The sequence below is a fragment of the Ranitomeya imitator genome, chromosome 2, assembly GCF_032444005.1.
Source record: "Ranitomeya imitator isolate aRanImi1 chromosome 2, aRanImi1.pri, whole genome shotgun sequence".
NCBI classification, from domain to species: domain Eukaryota; kingdom Metazoa; phylum Chordata; class Amphibia; order Anura; family Dendrobatidae; genus Ranitomeya; species Ranitomeya imitator.
This window is the reverse complement of record NC_091283.1, coordinates 53353694-53377567: the sequence shown is the minus strand read 5'-3', so window position 1 is coordinate 53377567 and position 23874 is coordinate 53353694. Positions and strand designations below refer to the sequence as shown.

General features: G+C 42.8%; 1 protein-coding gene across 1 annotated transcript in view; it reads left to right on the top strand.

Moving 5' to 3' along the window:
- LOC138661807 (cytochrome P450 2F2-like) overlaps positions 1-23286 on the top strand; it is a 46049-nt gene extending 22763 nt beyond the window's left edge. The window contains exons 2-10 of the mRNA XM_069746737.1: positions 8998-9175; positions 9954-10116; positions 11837-11986; positions 13563-13723; positions 16016-16192; positions 16572-16713; positions 16795-16972; positions 17074-17222; positions 22514-23286. Of these exons, the coding sequence (XP_069602838.1) occupies positions 8998-9175; positions 9954-10116; positions 11837-11986; positions 13563-13723; positions 16016-16192; positions 16572-16713; positions 16795-16972; positions 17074-17222; positions 22514-22710 (1495 nt within the window). The 3' untranslated portion in view covers positions 22711-23286. The remainder of the gene's footprint in view (positions 1-8997; positions 9176-9953; positions 10117-11836; positions 11987-13562; positions 13724-16015; positions 16193-16571; positions 16714-16794; positions 16973-17073; positions 17223-22513) is intronic.
- Positions 23287-23874: the final 588 nt, after the last annotated feature.

Below are 23874 nucleotides of genomic sequence, written 5' to 3'. Positions count from 1 at the left end.
TGTCTGCCGCTCCAAGGTGTTCTCCAGGTTGCCTCTCCATAGCTTCGATCTTCTAGCTCTCGTTAAGTAGTTGTTGAAACAACACTGCATTAGGCCTACAAGTTGGGTCTGGGTTGTAGAGATGGTGTCTGCCGCTCCAAGGTGTTCTCCAGGTTGCCTCTCCATAGCTTCGATCTTCTAGCTCTCGTTAAGTAGTTGTTGAAACAACACTGCATTAGGCCCACAAGTTGGGTCTGGGTTGTAGAGACGGTGTCTTCCGCTCCAAGGTGTTCTCCTGGTTGCCTTTCCTGAGCTTCTATCTTCAGGCCCTTGTTAAATAGTTGTTAAATGGAACAACTGCATTTGGCCTACTAGTTGGGTTGGGGCCTGCTAACAGTGTCTGCCGCTCCTTGCTGTTCTCCTGGTTTCCTGTCCTGAAATTCCATTTTCAGGCTCTCATTAAGTTGTTGTTAATGTTAGACTGCATTTGGCCTACTAGTAGGGTTGGGGCCTACTAGTAGGGTTGGGGCCTACTATCGGTGTCTGCCACTCCTTGCTGTTCTCCTCCACTGAACAAAGCTGTGCCGCCTGTTTACTACTGTTGCCAATTTTGAACTGCATTTAGACTACTTACTGATTTGGGCCTACTCTCTGTGTCAGCCTCTCATTACAGTTGTCCTCCACTGCAATGCCCCCTGGTTAGTCCTGTTACCAATTTTGAACTGCATTTAGCCCACTTTATTCTTTGGGCCTATATCTGTGTTTCCTCCTCATCCTGCCCATTGCCCAGCCAGTGATGGGTGAGTCTGCTGGTACATTGACCCATAACGCAACATTCCCCGTGCACGCTACACAGCAAGATTGTGACCCTGCTGAAAGTCAGGTTCCTCTTCCCGCATACCATACCACCTTACACGGGGACAAAGAGGAAGGTGCAGATGAAGGTGCAGGTTCCTTCATCAGGTGGGGGGAGGAATACTCGTTGGCGACGTCACTGGCACAGGGCCCCTCATAGCACGCAAAAGTGTCGCTGCCGGTGGGAGGCGCCCCCGCCGTGCAAACACACCGCCGTACTTTGAGGGGCCCTGTGCCAGTGCCAATGTCAACGAGTGGGCCCCCCTGCTTGCTCAGGATCACAGCACTTGCAAAGTTGAAATACTTACCTCTCCCTGCTCCACTGCCGTGACGTGGTCCAGATTTCCTGGGCCCACTAAATACTTGAACCATCCCTACCCCCCACAACTTTAGCCAAATGACCCCCAATTTCCAATGCCTTACTATTATTATAAGGTAAATTAAGATTGACAAGCTTCAGTCGGACCCAGATTTAAATAAAAAAAAAATCTTGCCTTGCTCAAATGCCGCCCCCCGTATCCTTACCGCCCTAGGCACGTGCCCTCGAGTGCCTAGTAGCAAATACGGCCCTGGCGGTGTCCAAGCGGAGGCTGCAGGTGTACCCTGTGCTGAGTGCGACGGGACATGCTGCCGGGTCTGCTGGTGAAAGTTCTGGCACTCCACAGTGATGAGTGCACGAGAAAGCATGGCCACCGTGGAATATCTGGCACACCCTGGCAATGCAGAGTGCAGGAAACTGATACCATGATCCGGGTCTGCGAGTGCGCAGTGTTTGTCGAGGCCCCCTGCGCACAACATGCCAGACTAAATGTGGGTGCGGCAGGACTGTCCCAGAATATAAGGGGATTGTCACAATATGTCGGTGCCTCGTAGCAGCCTCAGCAATGGATATGCTGCACCAGCCACCGCAACAGCCATCTGCGTCATTGTCAGGGACGCAGTGGCATAGTGCATAGTTTGAAGTAAACATGGGTTTTAAAAGCTCTTGTGTGATCCCAACAACAGCTAATTTTGGTGTCTCTTCTACGTGGAGGCTTAGAGTGTAAGAAGTTGCAAGCTCAAAGCCAACCTCGGACAGACTTTGCAAAAAGGATTTCCCTAGGTAAAGGGGAATAAACAGGGGCACCATCTAAGTGTAGTGTTAGGTTGCTCAATAAGACAGGTGAGAGACGATACTTAAGTGCTCACCTGATAAAGTTGCGCTAACCGAGGCACAACTCTAGAATAAGACCCAATATGTGATCTTGAATGCAGGTTGCAGCTGACTTGGTGGAAATTTCACAATAGAGTTTCAACGGAGCTCAGCCCTAAAGATAATCCAGGAAAAATTGCACTCCCCCCCCCCCCCCCCCCCAAAAAAAAAAAAAAAATCTTAAAAGAAATAAATAAAAATGCTGAAGCTGTGTGCTCCCAAAAGCCAAACTACTGTGGCTTGTGAAAGTACTCACCCCCTTGGCATTTTTTGTGTTTTGCTACTTCACAACTTGGAATTTCACATTTTTTTTAAAGTTTGCGACAATTCTTGTAAAGAACATGGCTACAACTGTGAACACTTGGTTTTCTTTATATTGCGAAGGAAATAAGACATAGCACAAAATAACTGCATAACTATTCACCCCTTCCTAAAGCCAATACTTTGTAGCTCCTCCTTTTGTGGCAATTACAGCTGCAAGTTGCTATGGATGAGTCTCTTTGAGCTTTCCACATCGGGCCACTGGGATTTTTGCCCATTCATTAAGTCAAAACTGCTCCAACTCCTTCAAGTTATATGGTTTCCTCTGGTGAACAGCAATCTGCAGGTCTAACCACAGATACTCAACTGGATGAAGGCTTAGGATTTGACTAGGCCGCTCCAACATATTTACACATTTCCCTTTAAACCACTTGACTGCTGCCATCACAATGTTTTATTATAGGGATGGTGTTATAGGGGTGATGGGCTGTATTGGTTCAATGCCAGATATAGCGTTTACCTTGGTGGCAAAAAGGTTCAATTTAGGTCTCCTCTGACCACAGCACCTTCCTCCATACATTTGAGAGTCTCTCACATGTCTTTTGGCAAACTCAAAATGAGCATTAGGCACAAATTTTAACCCCTTCATGACCCAGCCTATTTTGACCTTAAAGACCTGGCCGTTTTTTGCAATTCTGACCAGTGTCCCTTTATGAGGTAATAACTCAGGAACGCTTCAACGGATCCTAGCGGTTCTGAGAATGTTTTTTCGTGACATATTGGGCTTCATGTTAGTGGTAAATTTAGGTCAATAAATTCTGCGTTTATTTGTGATAAAAACGGAAATTTGGCGAAAATTTTGAACATTTCGCAATTTTCACATTTTGAATTTTTATTCTGTTAAACCAGAGAGTTATGTGACACAAAATAGTTAATAAATAACATTTCCCACATGTATACTTTACATCAGCACAATTTTGGAAACAAAATTTTTTTTTGCTAGGAAGTTATAAGGGTTAAAATTTGACCAGCGATTTCTCATTTTTACAACGAAATTTACAAAACCATTTTTTTTAGGGACCACCTCACATTTGAAGTCAGTTTGAGGGGTCTATATGGCTGAAAATACCCAAAAGTGACACTATTCTAAAAACTGCACCCCTCAAGGTACTCAAAACCACATTCAAGAAGTTTATTAACCCTTCAGGTGCTTCACAGCAGCAGAAGCAACATGGAAGGAAAAAATGAACATTTAACTTTTTAGTCACAAAAATTATCTTTTAGCAACAATTTTTTTATTTTCCCAATGGTAAAAAGAGAAACTGAACCACGAAAGTTGTTGTCCAATTTGTCCTGAGTACGCTGATACCTCATATGTGGGGGTAAACCACTGTTTGGGCGCACGGCAGGGCTTGGAAGGGAAGGAGCGCCATTTGACTTTTTGAATGAAAAATTGGCTCCACTCTTTAGCGGACACCATGTCGCGTTTGGAGAGCCCCTGTGTGCCTAAAAATTGGAGCTCCCCCACAAGTGACCCCATTTTGGAAACTAGACCCCCCAAGGAACTTATCTAGATGCCTAGTGAGCACTTTAAACCCCCAGGTGCTTCACAAATTGATCTGTAAAAATGAAAAAGTACTTTTTTTCACAAAAAAATTCTTTTCGCCTCAATTTTTTCATTTTCACATGGGCAATAGGATAAAATGGATCATAAAATTTGTTGGGCAATTTCTCCCGAGTACGCCGATACCTCATATGTGGGGGTAAACCACTGTTTGGGCACACGGCAGGGCTTGGAAGGGAAGGCGCGCCATTTGACTTTTTGAATGGAAAATTAGCTCCAATTGTTAGCGGACACCATGTCGCGTTTGGAGAGCCCCTGTGTGCCTATGCATTGGAGATCCCCCACAAGTGACCCCATTTTGGAAACTAGGCCCCCCAAGGAACTTATCTAGATGCATATTGAGCACTTTAAACCCCCAGGTGCTTCACAGAAGTTTATAACGCAGAGCCATGAAAATAAAAAATAATTTTTCTTTCCTCAAAAATGATTTTTTAGCCTGGAATTTCCTATTTTACCAAGGGTAATAGGAGAAATTGGACCCCAAATGTTGTTGTCCAGTTTGTCCTGAGTACGCTGATACCCCATATGTGGGGGTAAACCACTGTTTGGGCGCACGGCAGGGCTCGGAAGGGAAGGCACGCCATTTGGCTTTTTAAATGGAAAATTAGCTCCAATCATTAGCGGACACCATGTCACGTTTGGAGAGCCCCTGTGTGCCTAAACATTGGAGATCCCCCAGAAATGACCCCATTTTGGAAACTAGAACCCCAAAGGAACTAATCTAGATGTGTGGTGAGGACTTTGAACCCCCAAGTGCTTCACAGAAGTTTATAACGCAGAGCCATGAAAATAAAAAAAAAAATTATTTTCTCAAAAATGATCTTTTAGCCTGCAATTATTTTATTTTCCCAAGGGTAACTGGAGAAATTTGACCCCAAAAGTTGTTGTCCAGTTTCTCCTGAGTACGCTGATACCCCATATGTGGGGGTAAACCCCTGTTTGGGCACACGTCGGGGCTCAGAAGGGAAGTAGTGACTTTTGAAATGCAGACTTTGATGGAATGGTCTGCGGGCGTCACGTTGCGTTTACAGAGCCCCTGGTGTGCCTAAACAGTAGAAACCCCCCACAAGTGACCCCATTTTAGAAACTAGACCCCCCAAGGAACTTATCTAGATATGTGGTGAGCACTTTGAACTCCCAAGTGCTTCACAGACGTTTACAACGCAGAGCCGTGAAAATAAAAAATAATTTTTCTTTCGTCAAAAATGATGTTTTAGCAAGCATTTTTTTATTTTCACAAGGGTAACAGGAGAAATTGGACCCCAGTAATTGTTGCGCAGTTTGTCCTGAGTATGCTGGTACCCCATATGTGGGGATAAACCACTGTTTGGGCACACGTCGGGGCTCGGAATTGAGGGAGCACCATTTGACTTTTTGAATACGAGATTGGCTGGAATCAATGATGGCGCCATGTTGCGTTTGGAGACCACTGATGTGCCTAAACAGTGGTAACCCCTCAATTCTACCTCCAACACTAACCCCAACACATCCCTAACCCTAATCCCAACTGTAGCCATAACCCTAATCACAACCCTAACCACAACCCTAATTCCAACCCTAACCCTAAGGCTATGTGCCCACGTTGCGGATTCGTGTGAGATTTTTCAGCATCATTTTTGAAAAATCCGCGGGTAAAAGGCACTGCGTTTTACCTGCGGATTTCCAGTGTTTTTTGTGCGGATTTCACCTGTGGATTCCTATTGAGGAACAGGTGTAAAACGCTGCGGAATCCGCACAAAGAATTGACATGCTGCGGAAAATACAACGCAGCGTTTCCGCGCGGTATCTTCCGCACCATGGGCACAGCGGATTTGGTTTTCCATAGGTTTACATGGTACTGTAAACCTGATGGAACACTGCTGCGGATCCGCAGCCAAATCCGCACCGTGTGCACATAGCCTAATTCTAAAGGTATGTGCACACGCTGTGGAAAACGCTGCGGATCCTCAGCAGTTTCCCATGAGTTTACAGTTCAATGTAAACCTATGGGAAACAAAAATCGCTGTACACATGCTTGTCACTTCTTTGTGCGGATTCCGCAGCGGTTTTACAACTGCTCAAATAGAAAATCGCAGTTGTAAAACCGCAGTGAAATGCGCAGAAAAAACGCAGTAAATCCGCCATAAATCCGCAGAGGTTTAGCACTGCGGATTTGTGAAATCCGCAGCGGAAAAATCCGCAGAGGACCAGAATACATGTGCACATACCGAAACCCTACCCCTAACCCTATTCTAACATTAGTGGAAAAAAAAAATTCTTTATTTTTTTTATTGTCCCTACCTATGGGGGTGACAAAGGGGGGGGGGGGGTCATTTATTATTTTTTTTTATTTTGATCACTGATATATAATCTATCTCAGTGATCAAAATGCACTTTGGAACGAATCTGCCGGCCGGCAGATTCGGCGGGCGCACTGCGCATGCGCCCGCCATTTTTGAAGATGGCGGCGCCCAGGGAGAAGGCGGACGGACCCCGGAAGGATCGGTAAGTATGATGGGGTGGGGGGAGCACGGGGGGGGGGGGGATCGGAGCATGGGGGGTGGATCGGAGCGCGGGAGGGGTGGAACGGAGCACGGGGGGTGGAACGGAGCATGGGGGGTGGAACGGAGCACGGGGGGGGTGGATCGGAGTGCACGGGGGGGGGTGATTGGAGCACGGGGGGGGGTGATTGGAGCACGGGGGGAGCGGAGCACAGGACGGAGGGGAGCCGGAGCAGTGTACCGGACAGATCGGAGGGCTGGGGGGGCGATCGGTGGGGTGGGGTGGGGGCACATTAGTGTTTCCAGCCATGGCCGATGATATTGCAGCATCGGCCATGGCTGGATTGTAATATTTCACCAGTTATAATAGGTGAAATATTACAAATCGCTCTGATTGGCAGTTTCACTTTCAACAGCCAATCAGAGCGATCGTAGCCACGAGGGGGTGAAGCCACCCCCCCCTGGGCTAAACTACCACTCCCCCTGTCCCTGCAGATCGGGTGAAATGGGAGTTAACCCTTTCACCCGATCTGCAGGGACGCGATCTTTCCATGACGCCACATAGGCGTAATGGGTCGGATTGGCACCGACTTTCATGACGCCTACGTGGCGTCATGGGTCGGGAAGGGGTTAAGTAAATGCTTTCTTCTGCCCTTTCATCCATAAAGATCACCTCTATGAATTGTCTATGCTTGGGAACTCTGAAGCTCCTTCAGGGTTACCCTTGGTCTCTGTGCTGCCTCTCTGTTTAATGTCCTCCTTACCCGGGCTGACAGTTTTTGGTTGGGCGGTGTTCTCTTGGCAGGTTTGTTGTGGCAGTGTGTTCTTTCCATTTGTTAATAATGGATTTGATGGTGCTCCGGGGGATGATCAGAGATAGGAATATTTGTTTTTATAACCAAACTCTGACTTGTAATTTTCAACAACTTTATCCCTTACTTGTTTGGAGATCTCCTTGGTCTTCATGATGTTGCTGGGTTAGTGATGTCTCTTGTTAATGGTATTGCAGCCTCTGTGGCTTTTCAGAAAAGGTAAAATGTATATACTGCCCGACGTGTGACACTTAAATTGCACACAGGTGGATGTCCTGTCACTAAGCATATGAATTATGAAGGTAAGTACTTGCACCAGAAGTTTTTAGAGGCTTTACCGCAAAAGGGGTGAAACCATATACACATGTCAATTTTAGTATTTGATCCCATATATTTAATTTATGCTTGTATTTTTCTCACTTGACCAACTTGGACTATTTAGTGCTGAGGCATCACACACAAAAGGGATTGCAGATATATTGAAACAGTTTGTAATGTAACAAAATAGGTAAAAAGCCAAGACTTGGCATTAGCCACTCCATCTGTCAGATTCCGAAGGGAACCTGGCCTTAACTTTTTACCTCTGTATTGGTATCTGGTCTTACAGCAGGATGCCTACTGAGCGGGGTAGCAATCCAGAGGCAGAAATATTGACCAGTAGCCAGGTAAAAACCTGGATGTCTGTGCAGGGACAAAATCGTAAGGCAGGAAAGCAATGAAAAAATGATTTGAATTCAAAATCAGGAATGTCTACAGAGGATTCAAGCAGAATAACCAGGAGTTCATGGAAGCTAGTCAAACTATAACTGGCAGTGGACAACAGGGTTTCATTAGCTTAAATAGCTTGCAGCCCCACCCAGGCTACTCAGTGAGCAAACACCGACAAAATTTAACTCTCAAACTCCCAGCCTGAACTAAACTACAAGTCCCCGATGAAACAGAACTAGAGTTGTCGCCTCCAATGAGAGCACTGTGCCACCCAGTGACAGAAGCAGAGGCAGGCACAATGTCAAACGAAGCTGCTAGTGTAGAGTTGTAACCTGTCATAAGCGCACCTAAGAGTAGCACTTGCTGAGATCTATATTGTGACCTGTTGACAACAAAGAACAGGGCAGCCAAGGGTCACCATAATGGTAGATGATATAGTTATTATAAGACCCATTCATAGAAGATGCCCAGGCCACATTGGTAAGCCTAGACATGGAACTAAATTCTTACAAAGTTGCAAGAAGTTAACAAAGTGATCATATAAATAATTGGTGTTGGTGATGAGGGGGATAAAAAAGCACTAAATCCTTCCCACCCAGATGGTTTGAAGTGAGATGGTTTTAACAAGTCTTTGGCTGGGTTCACATTACGTTTAAGCAGTCCGTTAACGCTGCCATTTAGCACTATTTCAGGCGCATCGCTAGTTCACGCCCAAAATGGGCGCGTGCTAGCGATGTGCTATCATTGAGTGACGGACACTCGGACGGGGGCTACAGCGCTTCCGGGTCCATCACCACTAGCGCATATAGAGCATCTGCTAGCTCTATCTGCGCTAGCGAAATGGCATGTCGCACTTGAGTTAACGCAGCCCGTTTAACGCATGTGTTGAACGGGCTGCTTTAACGCAATGTGAACCTAGCCTTAGGAAACCCTTCACCCTACGTCTTTTGCAACTGCATTTTGGAGACAGTTGATATTTCTGCTGGCTTTTCAGATCAATCTTCAATGATAAATTTATGGAAATGAATGCAGTGGAAACAATGGGGAGCCTCTTTATAAATTGTAACACCGAATTTATATCCACAGAATGGATTTCTACACTATAGCTACGGTCCTTTTGGTGATTCTTATAACCAGCGTGATGGCTAATTATACTAAAATATTGCTGGAAAAATCCAAGCTGCCTCCGGGACCAACTCCTCTACCCATCATTGGCACTCTTCATCTGATGGACTTTGCTGATATTGTAAAGTCATTCATGGAAGTGAGTAGGGATGTAAACCAACTCTCCACACCAAAGTGTAAGGCTTCTTATAGGAAATTGGTTGACCAAGAAATGAAGTCAATATATTTGTAGTTCGCAAAGCTATAGTTTAAAGAGAACCCGTCACCCCCAAAATTGACGATGAGCTAAGCCCCCAGCATCAGCGGCTTACCTACAGCATTCTGGAATGCTGCAGATAAGCCCCCGATGGATCCTGAAAGATAAGGAAAAGATGTTAGACTATACTCACCCAGGAACGGTCCCGCTGTGGTGGGCGTCGCGGTCCGGTCCGGGGCCTCCCATCTTCTTACAATGATGTCCTCTTCTTGTCTTCACGCTGCGGCTCCGGAGCAGGCGTACTTTGTCTGCCCTGTTGAGGGCAGAGCAAAGTACTGCATTGTGCAGGCGCCGGGCCTCTCTGACCTTTCCGGGCGGCGCCTGCGCACTGCAGTACTTTGCTCTGCCCTCAACAGAGGGGTGAGTATAATCTAACCTCTTTTTCTCATCTTTCAGGATACATCGGGGGCTTATCTACAGCATTCCAGAATGCTGTAGATAAGCCCCTGATGCTGGTGGGCTTAGCTCATCGTCGACAGGTTCCCTTTAAGAGTACACTTACACAGTCAGACCTTGTTTTGAATATTACTTAAGTACGACCTTCATTATGTTTGGCCAGTCCAAGAGAAGTGTGGAATTTTCTTGGACCATGAAAGGAACATTATCAATGTGTCCAATAAGATCGAAACTTATGTTGAACAAATTCTCTATTTTCTCCTAGCTGTCGAAAAAATATGGTGACATATTTACAGTATATGAGGGGACCCAACCAGTAATCATTCTTTGCAGTTATAAAGCCCTCAAAGAAACTTTCATTGACAAAGCAGAAGAGTTCAGTGGTCGAGCCTATTATCCTTCATTCCACGACTTTACCAAAGGAGATGGTGAGTATTGAGTTAAGTATCATTTACTGTTTGATCCTTCTGTATTATTGATTTCATCATACTAGATGGATCTTTTCCCACAGTATTCATTTTGAGGACTTAGAAGAATTAAACAAATATATTTTGTTTGGCCAATATCTTGCATTTAAATGGTTTGTTCACCTAAGACTTAGTAAGAAAGCTCCAGCGGGAAGCTGATCAGAGGACATCTCACTGCTTGCAACCCCAGCTGTTATGACCTGGTGGTTAGGAGCACCCGGAATGACCTGATAGTTAAACCTCATACAGGACGAGCTCTGGGATGTGGGAGCTCTGCTGACCGCAAGCCCTAATCCTATCACACACACTAGAAATAGCCGTGGAGCGCTCCTGACCAGACCTAGGCGCCTCGTCACAGCCTAAGAACTATCTAGCCCTGGAGATAGAAAATAAAGCCTACCTTGCCTCAGAGAAATTCCCCAAAGGTAAAGGAAGCCCCCCACATATATTGACTGTGAGTAAAGATGAAAGTCACAAACGCAGAAATGAAACAGGTTTCAGCAAAGGGAGGCCAGACTTACTAAATAGACAGAGGATAGGAAAGGTAACTTTGCGATCAGCACAAAACCTACAAAAGACCACACAGAGTGTGCAAAAAAGACCTCCGCACCGACTCACGGTGCGGAGGGACCACTCTGCATCCCAGAGCTTCCAGCTAGCAAGACAAAATCATGATAACCAGCTGGACAAGAAAACAGTGAACAAATAATGACTATCAGGAACTTAGCTTCTGCAGGAGAAGGCAGGTCACCAGAGAGATCCAGGAGCGAACTGAACAAATGCAAAAACATAGATAGCTGGCATGGAGTAACGATCTGAGAGGAGTTAAATAGAGCAGTCAACCAAAGGATAAACCACGTCACCTGTGTAAGGAACCTCAGAAGCAGCAGCTTCACTCACAGCCACCAGAGGGAGCCCATAGACAGAACTCGCCGAAGTACCATTCACGACCACAGGAGGGAGTTCGACAACAGAATTCACAACACCCAGCCATCAGCTGTAATTACTGTGCTGAAATCAGATAGCAAGTGTTCAATTTCCCTACAGCACTACCACAGGAAATATTGAGTATTGCTCATTTTTTTAATTAGAATTATTAGATTGTCCATACTTTGCTCCTCAAGAGACACCCTGGGTAAATGAGGTTCTGATTGAGAGACTGATCTTGCTTAAATAAGAATTAACCAATAGAGTATTTTAACGTTTTAGGTTATAGGCAGATCATTTGAACCCCAGTGAAACTAATAAAGACGATAACAAATTAGTAATCATTGAAACAGTGGATTTGTGCTAACAAAAAGTATGATTTGTGTCCAGTCTTGCACAGGGACACATTGGGTGAATTTAAACTAGTCAACAGGCATAAAATATTTTTTTTACCAAAATGATGTTTCATTTTTTGTTTGCAATAGAGTAATAAAAAGAATAACATATTTTGCGTACTCACAGTACATATCTATTAAATCTCACATGTTGTTGGACTACACAATTGATTTTTTTTGTGGACGTCTACAGTTGTTTTTGCCTTTGAAAAATGTTAATCTTGATTATCCATTGATCCTTGTGGGTTGTCCCTTGAGTTTTGTAAGGGTGAATTCTTATTGGCTTGCATGTACCTTTTAACAGAAGGAATCTGTGGAATTTGCTTTGATATAATATATTTTGTTCTCTTGTATGACAGAAGTTGCATTCAGTAATGGTGAGAAATGGAAGGAGATGAGACGTTTTGTGTTGCAGACCCTGGGTAGTTTTGGCGTTGGAAAGCGCAGTTTTGAGGAGAGGATACAGGAAGAGGCTACGTATCTGACTGAAGTTCTGAGAAAAGCTAATGGTAAAGTTCAATAGCTCTGATAATAATTTCTGTACCCTTTTCCCTATGGCTTTAGTTGAGTATGTCACACAAAATGTACCCTTTCATTTTGTTTTTAAAAATCTGTAAGTATTGGAAGTTTTGCCCAGTTGACCATAAAGCTGTTACATCGATGGCAGGTTTCTAAAAAGATATCTTGCTTATGTTAAACACATGATGCTCTACGTTACTAAGAATTCTGTGGTTCCCTATGTTTCTAAGTGAAGTTACCCATAACCCAATATATATTATATCATGTATCCCCCAATCTTTGAAGCATTCACTGTGCTGCTTGTTAAAGAAGCACTCGAATCAAAGTTTTTATCCTACTAATATATTGCAATAATGATATTATATGGAATTTTGTACTTACAATTGCTCATTTTACCTTTCTACCCAGTGAATTCTTCCCTTTTCCATTAGGTCTATGACATCACGTGAATAAAAACAATAGATTGGCTGAATTCTTCTAAGTTTTATGTAGAAAAGAAGTCTTTTCCCTGTATGAATGTTGTGAATTCTGCTCTTGGGTTCCCTCCAGTGGTGGTAAGTGGGGATGCAGTTGTCTCTGAGTCACAGTCCTGGCCAGGTGTATCTGCTAATTGCTGTTCTGACTGGGATATTTAAGTGTGCAGTATTAATTAGCCCTTGCCAGTAGTCAATGTTTCTTTGGAAGTATTGGATCTCAGCCTGGCCTCACCTGCTTAGCTGCCAATTTAAGCAAAGATAAGTGTTTTTGTATCTGTGGCACACTGCTGTATGCTTGTTTCAGTTTATTCCTGCTCTGTTTGTAGGATTCACTGGAGTTGCAGATATACGCTCCTACATCTTTAGTTGGATGTGGGAAGTATTTTGTATATTCTGCTGTGGATTTTTTGAAGGGTTTTAATACTGACCGCACAGAACTCTGTCCTATCCTGTCCTATCTAGCTAGAGTGGCCTCCTGTGCTAAATCCTGTTTTTTCTGCCTGTGTATGTTTTTTCCTCTCTGACTCGCCGCCAATATTTGTGGGGGGCTGTCTATCCTTTGGGCATTTTCTCTGAGGCAAGATAGTATTCCGATTTCCATCTTTAGGGGAAATTAGTCCTCCGCCTGTGACAAGGTGTCTAGATGTGTTAGGTACACTCCACGGCTACTTCTAGTTGCGGTGTTAAGTTCAGGATTGCGGTCAGTATAGTGGCCACTTTCTCCAGTGAAAGTTCTCATGCAGCTCCAAGGTCACCGGATCATAACAATGAGTCATCATTAGAACTACAATTCTATCACTGCAAAGTCCCTGGCTGAGGAGGAGTGGAGCAGCTTGGTCAGGAGTTGAAGAGGGGAAAGACTCATGCAAGGGATAAGAGACTTCCGGTTTCTACATTGAGCAGAGAAAATAGAAAAGAGAAGAATTAACTGGGTTGAAAGGCAAAATGAGCAATTGTAAGTACCCAGTGCAATGTAACATGATTGCAATATATTAAGAGCATAAAAAATGCGAGTGTTTCTTTAAATAAAGCTTAGAGGATTTTTCTGTGCACCTCGAGCTGGCGATTTTACTCGTTTGTTTGTTTTTAGGATCACCGATAAATCCCAACTACCCAATGTTACGTTCTGTGTCTAATGTGATATGCTCTGTGGTGTTTGGTAGCCGTTTCGAATATGAGGATAAAAGCTTCCAAAACGTTGTGAAATGTATTCAAGAAATCTTCCATATTGCAAGCACACGCTGGGTAGTAGTAAGTATTAACGCAGATTTTCACAATTATGATTTAGCTCTAATACACCCAAGCATAGCCTCTGTGCACCGTCATATAGAGCCTCCGTGCTAATGGTTCATTGCTACAAATGGTTCATTTGTGCCAAAATGTATTGCAGAGTAGCTGATCTTTCCGATATTTCCATAACTAGCGCAAACGAGGAAAAATAACTATTTTAAAATGTTTTGTTGGTATGGATGGTAGCAGTGATTGGCAGTGAATATTAGCAGAGCCTAATAAGTCAGCATATACTATATACAGTTTCAATCAATACCTATCCACAGCTAATATAACAAGTGGATACTCTAAATTTATCACAAAATGCTACCTTATTGGCTTCTTCAGTCCCAGAATAATTCACTCCCTTCATGACAAGCATCTTTAGTACTTATTAGAATCCCTATGGCTGTTATAACCTGCTGCACACGTGAGGCATAGCCGGACACCAACTTTTGGCAGCATTCCTGAGGAATCTTAGCTCATTTCTCATGAGCAATGGCCTCCAGTTCAAAAACATTCCCGAGTCTGTTTTCGCCAACCATCCTTAAAATCGAACAAGGATTTTCTATACTGTTCAAATCGGGCAACTGCATGGGAGACATTGCACACACAAAAAATGACAAACTATTCGAGTTCACTTATGTAAACTTGAGAATTAGACCAGAAGGTGTTGCCATCACAGATTCATTGCCAAATTGCCAACCAGGTCCGACATTGGCTTCTTAAGGCTCACACATATAGTGTTGCAGCACTGTAGCCTTGCTGCGCTGGGGTCCTGGGTTCAAATCGGTCATCATATGCAGGGAAAGATGTGCGCTTGAAGGGCAGGGATGCAACTTTTAACGTAAATATACATCAAAGGTCATGAAAGGGTAAAAGAACAAAAGCCATAAATTATGGATTCTGTTAAATTTCCTAAAACTAGTGTAATTCATCTCTCAATGCCTTCAACAATCTTTAATTAGACAACTTCCTGTCTATTTTTTTTTATGAATAAGACTAATAAAGCTAATGCAAAACACAGTTATTAAAGATAAATATGTAGATATAAAATGTATAAATGATGATCAATGCAAGATCTAAAATATTAACTATAATAAAATAAAATGTTAGCTATAACTTGTTTTCCAATTTTAATGCATCAAGAAATGCTCTTGTAAAAATGGCGGTTCTCCTAGGCTAGCGGAACGCACCAAATAATTAGAGAAAAGGAATAAGGTGCGTTCGCAGCCCGGAGTCCACCATGCAGAGATGGAACCTGCCGCTAAGCAATGACGAACTATGTGGCGGTACAATGAGTGTACACACACCAGTTAGCGTCACCCTGTGTGATAGAAGCGAACCCTGTTGTGTCACAGGGCCGCAGTACCACACGTAACAGAAATAATAATATAGTAGCACGAGAGTGCATGCAGTGCCGCGCTGGCGGACGCCACTAACCACCCAGGCATGGGTTAAGAAAGCGCGTAGATAGCGCACGGCGCAGCACTGGTGGTCACAGTAATAAACGCTGTTTGTGTACTAGTGTTGGTAACAAGTCGGGCGCTAGATTACAATCATCCTCCTTACGTGAGCATTCAAACACAAGGGAGGGGATGTTTAAAGAGCGACTTTCACTCACAGCACACACACATAAAAAGAGTATACTAGCGCATGGTCGTGAGGCCATGCAAACCTTTTATAGCTGCAGCAACTTCAGGACCTTCCTAGAGGACCAATAGGAGCTACTGCAGAACCTGAGCATGTGACCCCAGACCTCCACTGAGAGGTCTTCCTTTGGGCATGCTCAGAAGGGAAAATGCAGGACTTAGTCCCAGAGACGTCTGCTTGCCGCTGATCAGTACAGGCTACAATGGCAGAGCCTGGAAAGGCAGCAGTAACCCTTTGCACAGAATCAGACTGAGCGAGAGGCTGGGACCGACGTCTCCGCTGAGCAGGCTCCACTGCGGCTGATGCAGAATGAGAGACCGCAGCAGACATGGTTCGAGATTCCCCCTGTGCAGCGGCGGGAACTCGACTCCTAACCTCCTCCTGCTGGGATTAAATTATTTAGGAAATCCCCCTTAAAAAAACGGATCCGCTCTTTCTTTTAGCTGGAACAAGCTCCACCATGTCTCATTCTAAAAAAAATGGCAGGATTCGGGGGCCTATTGTAAGTCCTGGCAGATATCTGTTGATGTGACGTCAATGACGCTCCTCACCTCCTGATGTGGAAGCAAACATTGTTGAAACAACCCTTTGACCTAATTTAGTCATTGTTCTTTTTCCAAGCTTTACAACATATATCCGAATGTCATGAAGTACATACCTGGACGTCACCATACACTTATGGCAAACTTTTCCGTCATGGCAGACTTTATCAAGGAGAAAATGGAGAACAATGTAAAGACTTTGGACAATAATAACCCGAGAGATTTTATCGACTGTTTCCTGATTAAAATTGAGAAGGTACAAAATCAAACAAAAAAAAAACCTTTCGATCCACATATTATGAATCAGTATTTTCTATAATTGAGTACATTCTATATATGGGCAGTACGGTGGATTAGTAATGAGCACTGTTGATTTGAGGTGCTGGGGTCCAGGGTTGAAATTCCCCCCCAAAAAACATCTGCAAGGAGTTTCTTTGTTCTGCCCATGTTTGAGTGGGTTTCCTCCGGGTTCTCCGGTTTCCTCCCTCACTCCAAAAACATACTGATAGGTCATTTAGATTGTAAGCCCCAGTAGGGATTGTGATGATGAGGTCTGTAAATCATTGTAGAAAGTAATGGTGCTATAAAGTGATTAATAATATATTCTCTTCTTTGTATCATTTCTTCAAACTCAGGAAGGGAAGCTTAAAGATGCTATCTACAATATCAATAGTTTGGTAATGAATTCATTAATCTTATTTTTTGCTGGGACAGAATCCGTAAGCGCTACCCTGAGATTTTCAATCTTGCTTCTTATGAAATACCCCAATATAGCAGGTATGCAACTAAAGCCAACGAAACAGCAAAAGCCTGTGCGATATTATGAGAAATTGAAAATAAAATGCAATTTTCTTATAGAAAAGGTCTACAATGAAATCGAAAATGTAATTGGCCACCGTCCACCAAATTACGAGGACAGATTCAATATGCCGTACACAGAAGCATTTATTTTTGAGGTCCAGAGATTTGGTGATGTGGTTCCATTGGCTCTTCCTCATGAATTGACCATTGATACTGAAATTCGCAATTATAAATTTTAAGAAGGTAAAAGCCAACTTGGGCTAAGAAAAAAAATAAAATTAACAAAAATCATAACGCAGAATTTTTTTTAAATGCTTTTTTTTTCTATTTTTCTAACCTCAAGGGAACAATGTTCACCTCGGTTCTTACTGGCGTACACAATGACATGACCGAGTTCAATAACCCTGAGATATTTGACCCCAAAAACTTTTTGGATGAAAATGGGAAACTTAAAAAGAAAGAGTCCTTGATGCCATTTTCTGCAGGTGAGGATGCAATTGAACTACAGTAGATTGTGAAGACTTTTTTAGTGAATACCTGGATTTTGCTAACGCTAAGTACACACTGCAACTGTGCTAATTGCTAAAGGTCAGGAGTCAGGACTCAGGAGCATTTTCCAAAGTATACTATATCATAGGCATTTTCATTTACAGCAGACTTCAGTTTTAAATACAGAGCGACAAGAAACAACAAATCCCATGTGGTGATTTTTTTTCTAACAATGGGTTCATGGTGGCATTGGGTGTACACCGTCCATATGACATCTGTATGACATGCTTATGAAATGCATTTTTAACATCATCTTTTAACTAATAAATCAATCTTATATACAGATATAGATACAATAGATAGAGAGATAGCTGTCAGATATTTAATAAGCTCTGTGGAGCTTTTTAAGAAATAAATGAAAAAAAAAAATGGTGTGGATTTCCCCCTATTTTTAATGTCCAGCTAAGGGAAAGAAGACAGCTGTGAGCTGGTCTTACTATGCTGGGAAGGGGCCAATAACCATGGAGCTTCCTAGCGTATTAATATTTGCTAACATCTGTCTGCTTGGCCTTTACAGGCTATTAAAAAAGTGGGACCCTAAAAAAAGAGATGGGGTCCCCCCTATTTTTAATAACCAGGAAAGACTAAGCAGACAGCTGTGGGCTGATATTAATAGGCTGGTAAGGTCTATAGATATTGTCCCCTTCCAAGCCTAATAAGACCATTAGATGCACCAATTCTGGCACTTAACCTTGGCTTTTCCAAATTGCTCTGGTGCGTTGGCAATTGGGGTAATGGTTTTGGGGTTGATGTCAGCTGTGACATCAATCCCAGGGGTTAGTTATGGAGAGGCATCTATCAGATTGTGACATAAGTAAGGTTGACACAGTTCAGTGGCTGTGAACTATGATAACCTTACTGATGTCAATGCTCGTCACAGCAGCTGGGTGCTCGTGCTACACAGCTTGAGAACCTGCAGTGGCTGCAGGTCCAGTCTATGAAGCTTCGTTCTCTGAACGGGTCTCCATGGACTGACCGAAGCCTTGGATTCTCGTGGGACCTCCATTTGGATAACTTCGGACCCTGTGGATTATTTCTTTTTATAGTAATAAATGGGTAAAATAGGGAAATTGTTAGTGCTTTTTACAAATAAAGGACTGTATGTGTGTGCATTTCCTTCTTTTGACTATTGGGTTAGTAATGGGAGTGTGTTATAGATGCCTCTCCATTACTAAGCCCTGGGATTGATGTCACAGCTGAGATCAACCCCCAAACCATTACCTTGATTGCCAATGTATCAGGGCATTTAGGAAGATCTTGCATCTTATGAATGCTCCATTTCTTGGGTGGCTGAGGGCTGGTCTTATCAGGCTGGGAAGGAGCCAATATCCAAGGATCTTCCCAGCCTAATATCAGCCCGCAGCTGTCTGTTTAGCCTTTGCTGGTTATTAACCCCTTACCGGCATCGGACGTACTATACCGTCCGATGCCGGCTCCCCTGCTTTGATGCAGGGCTCCGCGGTGAGCCCGCACCAAAGCCGGGACATGTCAGCTGTTTTGAACAGCTGACATGTGCCCGTAATAGGCGCGGGCAGAATCGCGATCTGCCCGCACCTATTAACTAGTTAAATGCCGCTGTCAAACGCAGACAGCGGCATTTAACTACCGCTTCCGGCCGGGCGGCCGGAAATGACGTCATCGCCGACCCCCGTCACATGTCCGGGGGTCGGCGATGCGTCTCCATTGTAGCCATAGAGGTCCTTGAGACCTCTATGGTTACTGATTGCCCGTCGCTGTGAGCGCCACCCTGTGGTCGGCGCTCACAGCACACGTGCAATTCTGCTACATAGCAGCGATCAGCAGATCGCTGCTATGTAGCAGAGCCGATCGTGCTGTCCCTGCTTCTAGCCTCCCATGGAGGCTATTGAAGCATGGCAAAAGTTAAAAAAAAAAGTTTAAAAAAATGTGAAAAAAATAAAAAAAACATAAAAGTTTAAATCACCCCCCTTTCGCCCCAATCAAAATAAATCAATAAAAAAAATATCAAATCTACGCATGTTTGGTATCGCCGCGCTCAGAATTGCCCGATCTATCAAATAAAAAAAAGTATTAACCTGATCGCTAAACAGCGTAGCGGGAAAAAAACTCGAAACGCCAGAATTACGTTTTTTTGGTCGCCGCGACATTGCATTAAAATGCAATAACGGGCGATCAAAAGAACGTATCTGCACCGAAATGCTATCATTAAAAATGTCATCTCGGCACGCAAAAAATAAGCCCTCAACCGACCCCAGATCACGAAAAATGGAGACGCTACGAGTATCGGAAAATGGCGCAATTTTTTTTTTTTTTTTTTAGCAAAGTTTGGAATTTTTTTTCACCACTTAGATAAAAAATAACCTAGTCATGTTTGGTGTCTATGAACTCGTAATGACCTGGAGAATCATAATGGCAGGTCATTTTTAGCATTTAGTGAACCTAGCAAAAAAGCCAAACAAAAAACCAATGTGGGATTGCACTTTTTTTGCAATTTCACCGCACTTGGAATTTTTTTCCCGTTTTCTAGTACACGACATGCTAAAACCAATGATGTCGTTCAAAAGTACAACTCGTCCCGCAAAAAATAAGCCCTCACATGGCCAAATTGACGGAAAAATAAAAAAGTTATGGCTCTGGGAAGGAGGGGAGCGAAAAACGAACACGGAAAAACGAAAAATCCCCTGGTCATGAAGGGGTTAAAAAAAAGGGAACCCAACATAATGTTTTTAGGGTTCCCCCAATTTTAATAACCAGTAAACGCTACCCAGACAGCTGTGAGCTGATATTAATAGACTGGGAAGCTCCATGGATATTGGCCCCTTACCAGACTAATAAGACCAGCTCACAGCAGTCTGTTTTTCCATACCTGGTTATTAAAAATAAGAAGGATACACGCCATTTTTTAAAATGTACTTATTTCTTCATTACCTATTTACAAGTTCAGAAAACTACACACGCGAAGCACTGATTATATATCTCACGGACATATTTTTTATCTATCTGGGTTATGAATTTACTGTACGTGACTGATGAAATATCAGGTTTCCTTTGAGATGTGTGCTTAAAAATTGGATGCCACATGCATGGTCAATGTTCCATGCAAATTTATTTTTTCCGCAACCATTGACTTACATTGGTGAGTGCGATCTGAGTCTCGCAGACAATCGCAGCATGCTGAGATTTTTGAACATTTTTTTTTTCCTCCAAACGAGCTGAGAAATTTGCAGGTGATCACTGACCCATTTACTAACACTGGTCAGAGTGCAGCGCAATGTTTTCTCACATCGCACACGTCCAATTTATACGCCAAGCCCTAAGGCTATCCATATTATCCAAGTGCTTTCAGTGCCAGACTGTATGGGGTAACTCCATAATGACACATTTTCAAAAGGACATACAGATATGGTGCATTTCAGAGATGTGTGAATAAATTTGGTTGGAACGGAATTCTACAAGAATTTTACCAAAATTTGCATTTGCCAAAATGCACATTTTTCTTGCAGCTTGATTCCAAGCAGATTCAGTAAAATTTTCTGAACTTTTAAGGGCCATCAAAAAATTCCTTATACTCACTTTACCACTTGTCTCTGGCCCCTCCACTCCTCACCATCACATGTATGGTCCTTATTGAATCTTTTGATCTCCACCGCTCACCATTAAATCCTCAGGATGCTCACGCTGTGCTAAGACTTCTAGCTCTGATGAGGATAGGGATGGTTCTGCACAATCACGCAAAAGGTTACAACATCATTAGAGGTGAGAGATAAGGTGACTAAAAAAATTTTTTTGATTGCCTTTTGATGGCCATTTCAGAAAATTTTGAATCTGACTAGAGTCGAATTTTAAATAATCTGCATTTTGGAGAATGCTAATTTTTGTAAAATTAAATTACAATTAAATTCCAACAGACCGTATTAGCTCATCTCTACACTGCACCATATTTCAGTTAACCCATGTGAAAATGTGTGAATGAATTGACCTCTGGGAGTTGCCGTGCCCCTTGAAATTATGGAGTTTTCAGTCTGCAAATTGCCTCTTCAGTGAGGAAGAGAACTAGAACTCTGGTGCCAATTACTGGAAGAAGCAACGCTAAAAGTCAATATCTGGTGCCAATTACTGGAAGAAGCAACGCTAAAAGTCAATATCTGGTGCCAATTACAGGAAGAAGCAACGCTAAAAGTCAATATCTGGTGCCAATTACTGGAAGAAGCAACGCTAAAAGTCAATATCTGGTGCCAATTACTGGAAGAAGCAACGCTAAAAGTCAATATCTGGTGCCAATTACTGGAAGAAGCAACGCTAAAAGTCGAATGAGATGCAACACCCCAAAACACTGTATGAAAGCTGAGATTCTGGTTTGGCTTTATTCTAAGTCATGGGGCAAGGCTCATTAAAGGGTTGATACTGACTTATGGCTACTTTCAATAGGTGACATTAGAGTTCAAGTCGTCCTCCTCTCTGAAGAGACAATTTGCATATTTAATTTCCCAGAAGAGCATTGCAAGGCTTAAAACATCCTCACATTGGCAAGCCAGACTAGGCATCTTACTCTCCATAAGGAAATGTTAACCCCTTGGATTTTATACAGTTTAGCACTACCAGCACTTGGAAAATGTGGACGGCTTAAAAGAGTTCTCTTTTAATAAGGGCAATGGTAACAGCCAATTTTCAATGGATTCATACATGTTCAAGTGTATTAACTAAATTAAGGCACAGTCCTTAAATGACTCAGACTTGTAAAAAGAGGTTTTCCCAATTTAAGATTTATTCCCATCAAATTGCATAGTAATCACTTGGATGTATCGTAACTTTATACACAGTGGGGATCTGACCTTTGGGATCACCATCAATTTGGAAAATGGATGTCTTATCACTGTGTCTCCTTAACTATTTTTCCCTACACAACAGCCACAGAGTATGCAGAGAACAACAGCATGCCCCTATTCAAATGAATAGGACTATCTGCGGTTCCCCTAGTCATTAGAAGGGGATGCAATGCTAAGACATTCTCAGGAATTGGTGGGGTCCCACAGTTCAAACCAAAAAGGGACCATGCACAATGGCGATAAGCCATCACTTTAAATAAGGACATGGTTTGTAGCTGATTGGTGTGAATCTGCTGAATTTTTGGTTATCGTTGGAGGGATCGTCAGACAACCCAACCCCACAAGTACGGTATTACATGGCGTCTATTAAAATCAATGTTCATATATTCGGAGATGTTTATTCACAGATATTTATTTTCCAGGTAAGAGAATTTGCCCGGGCAAGAGCTTGGCAGATATGGAGCTTTTCATTTTTTTAATCACACTTCTGCAGAACTTCACGATCAAGTCACCAGTGCCGCCCGAAAAGATCTCTGTGGCTTCAATGGGAAGTGGGCTAGGACATTTTCCTCCCAGCTTTGAGATATGTCTTATACCCCGTAATTGTTCTCAGGAATAATATAACGTGTATTTGTCTTAGAGATTGTGATTAGGAATCCATGCATGGGCGGGTAGCAATAGCAATAGTCCAAAATTCACTACCTAGAATCTAACATGCAATACAAAAATTCAGAGCTACTATCGGAACCACAGATGGTACTGCTGTCAGGGGCTAAAGCAAAAAAAAAGCAAAACTCTTCTGCAGACTGTTACCATTCCACTACCAACCATTTCTTTCTATGGAAGCTATAAACTCTTAAAAAACATAATAGAACCCTATTTGAAAGGCAAAAAATGAACAAAAACTTGTTCCCAACATGGTGCCTAAATTTCATATACGGTAAATACTGTGTCTCCCCGAAAATAAGCTCTAGTATGATTTTTGGAGTATGATTTTTGGAGTGGCAAGCTGGGGAATTGCTCAGGGCCACTACTATCTTAGGGGCTCTCAGGGCATCTATTCTGAGGTTAAGACTGACTTTTTTTGGCCTTGTCCTTTATCTACAGGAGTCTATGTATGTATGTATGTGCAGTGTGTGTATATATGCAAAAATATTTAGAATTGAGAGTCCTCAGTGGTTGATACCTTTTAATGGCTAACTGAAAAGATGGTAACAAATTGCAAGCTTTCGAGACTACACAGGTCTCTTCATCAGGCAAAGACTAAAACAAATTCAATTGAATTTGTTTTAGTCTTTGCCTGATGAAGAGACCTGTGTAGTCTCGAAAGCTTGCAATTTGTTACCATCTTTTCAGTTAGCCATTAAAAGGTATCAACCACTGAGGACTCTCAATTCTAAATATTTTTCTATCCACTGGCTAACACGGTACCAAGATATATTTCTTTCCTGTATATATGCATACATTTGTGTGTGGCAACATAAATTATATTTGAATAAATGTTGATTTTTTTTTCTTTGTTCAAAAATAAATGTGGATTGTTCATAGAAAAGAAAATAATACATCCCTTGAAAATAAGCCCTGATCCATATATTTTGGAGCAAAAAATAATATAGAGGAATGAAAATCCAGCGAGGCGACAGGTGTGCACGATAAAATCCAAATTTATTATAGAAAAATTAACTAAAAGTGCACGGCAGTTTGAATGTTACTGAGACCTACACGTTTCAGCTCCTTACTCATGGAATTATGAGTAGGGCTCCAAGGAGCTGAAACGCGTAGG